The sequence below is a fragment of the Acanthisitta chloris genome, unplaced genomic scaffold (assembly GCF_000695815.1).
Source record: "Acanthisitta chloris isolate BGI_N310 unplaced genomic scaffold, ASM69581v1 scaffold3509, whole genome shotgun sequence".
NCBI classification, from domain to species: Eukaryota; Metazoa; Chordata; class Aves; order Passeriformes; family Acanthisittidae; genus Acanthisitta; species Acanthisitta chloris.
In genome coordinates, this window is record NW_008689600.1 from 843 (window position 1) to 2883 (window position 2041).

Sequence of the window (2041 nt, forward strand, 5' to 3'; positions counted from 1 at the left end):
AAAAGGATCAGGGCTCTGGGCTGCTCCCCATACAGGGAATGCCCACAAATGGTCCATGAATGCCCAGGGAGACTTCTACAGTCATGGAAGAGTGACCTGAGGAGCAGCTCCCTGTGTGCCCTGAGGCTCCAGGAGCCAGGGCTGGGCAAGCAGGGCTGGGGAAGGACCAACAGCCACTGGCCAGGGCTGGGCTCAGCCCTCACACCGCACGGGACCTTCACATGGGGTAGTTGAGAACGACGTCTTGCTTGGCCAGTTCCAGCAACATGGGATCATCGAAGAACTTGCTGATGCTCACGTCCTCGCTCAAGCCCTGGGGGGGGACACAAAGCCAGGGTTATTCCTCATACAGCCATGGCACAGACATCACACCAGAAAGGCCTCGTGCCCTGCAGTAAGGTACATTTTCAGCTCCAGAGAAGGCACTGAGGTGCTCCTCAGTAGCTTGAAGGCATCTGACACCCCTTGGGAAGCTGTGAATGTGCAGTTGCTGCTGCTGAGTGCATCCACCAGCTCCCTGCTCTCCCACAGAGCAGCCTGAATCCCTCTGCTCCCCCTGAGAACCCCGGATCCCCTCCAGCCCCTCAGTCCAGCTCCCTAAACCAGCATGGGAACCAGCTCCTGATTTTTCTGCAGGACAAACCAGGCCCAACGGGTCAGAGGGGCTGGGGAGGGAGAGAGGCTCAGCAGATCCTGCTCTGGGCTGGAGTTGCTGCCAGGTGAGTCATGGAAGGAACCACCAGAGGCACTGACAGGCCGCACAGGGGAAGCTCTGAGGCACAAAGGACATCACAGAACCATGAAGGTTGGAAAAGACCTTTGAGACCAAGTCCGAAGGTTACCAGACCACCCTGGGAACACAGAGGGGATGTGGCACACCCAAGGGACAACTCTGGACAGGTGAGGTGCTGGGACAGAGGGACACTGCAGGGAGCACCCCCAGACATACCTTCCTACGCCTGGTCTTGATCATGAACTCTCTGGCCAGGTGTGGGGCTGGCTGGGGCTCCAGGGGCCGGATGACGATGCTCTTGTCCAAGGGGTCACCAGGCACAATCTGAAACACAGGACCAGGATGTGAGTATGATGTTGGGGCTGGTTCAACCTCCTGGAGACCCCACAGGACACCCCTGGGCCCTGCAGACCCCCGAGAAGTGGCCGGAGATCAGTATTTTAAAAGTATCATAGTAAGTTAAGGGGTTGGGATGGAGCTTAAAGATCGTCAGCCCCAACCCCCTGCCCTGGGCAGGGAGACCTCCCACGAGAGCAGGTTGCTCAAGGCTTTGTCTATCCTGGAATGAACACTGCCAGGCTTGGGGCATCCAGAACCTCCCTAGGCAACCTGTGCCAGTGTCTCTTGTTTTGTTCCAAACTGTGTTTTCTACATGTTTAAGACACCTTCCCTGAGAGGCAAAGTTGAAGTGTGGCACCCTGTGTCTCACAGCAGAGCAGCGAGCTCAAGTCCTGCTCCAAGACTCCTGTTCCCCAGGCTCCGAGCATGGAGTGCACCCAAGCAGCTTCCCTGTTTGGGGGATGTGCTCCAAACACAGAGCACCAAATGCACAAAGCCTCCCCAGGATCCTCTGAGGAGCTTCTCTAGAGAAGTTGTCCTGCCCTGTGTAAGCTCTGGCACTGAGTGCACCCACCTGATCCTACCTGTCCCTCTTCCCCATCTCCCCAGGGCATGGACTCACCTGCCAGTGGTGGAAGACAGAGAGGGAGAAGGCTTGTCCCTGCGTGTGGGTCCTCAGGTCTGTCTCAAACCCAAAGGAATCGATGGCTGGGATGAAGGCTTTGATGGTGTAGAGGGGAGAGCCCGGGATGGGAGCATCCTGTGTCACGTGGCCTCTGCAAACAGGTTGAGATTAGCCTTCCTACGTGTCACAGGATCATGAAATGGTTTGGGTGGGAGGAGGCCCTAAAGCCCATCCAGCCCAGCCTCCCAGCCCCATCCAGCCCAGCCTGGAACACTCCCAGGGATGGAGCAGCCACAACAGCTCTGGGCACCCTGTGCCAGTGCCTCAGCAACTCACAGGGAGGA

General features: G+C 57.7%; 1 protein-coding gene across 4 annotated transcripts in view; it reads right to left on the minus strand.

Annotated features, from left to right (window-relative positions):
* Window positions 1–217: 217 nt before the first annotated feature.
* Window positions 218–2041, minus strand: part of EFTUD2 (elongation factor Tu GTP binding domain containing 2) — a 17388-nt gene continuing 15564 nt past the window's right edge. For all 4 annotated transcript variants that reach the window (XM_009081468.1, XM_009081469.1, XM_009081470.1 and 1 more), the window contains 3 exons: window positions 1695–1848; window positions 950–1057; window positions 218–313 (listed from right to left, as the gene is read on the minus strand). In XM_009081468.1, the coding sequence (XP_009079716.1) occupies window positions 218–313; window positions 950–1057; window positions 1695–1848 (358 nt within the window). The remainder of the gene's footprint in view (window positions 314–949; window positions 1058–1694; window positions 1849–2041) is intronic.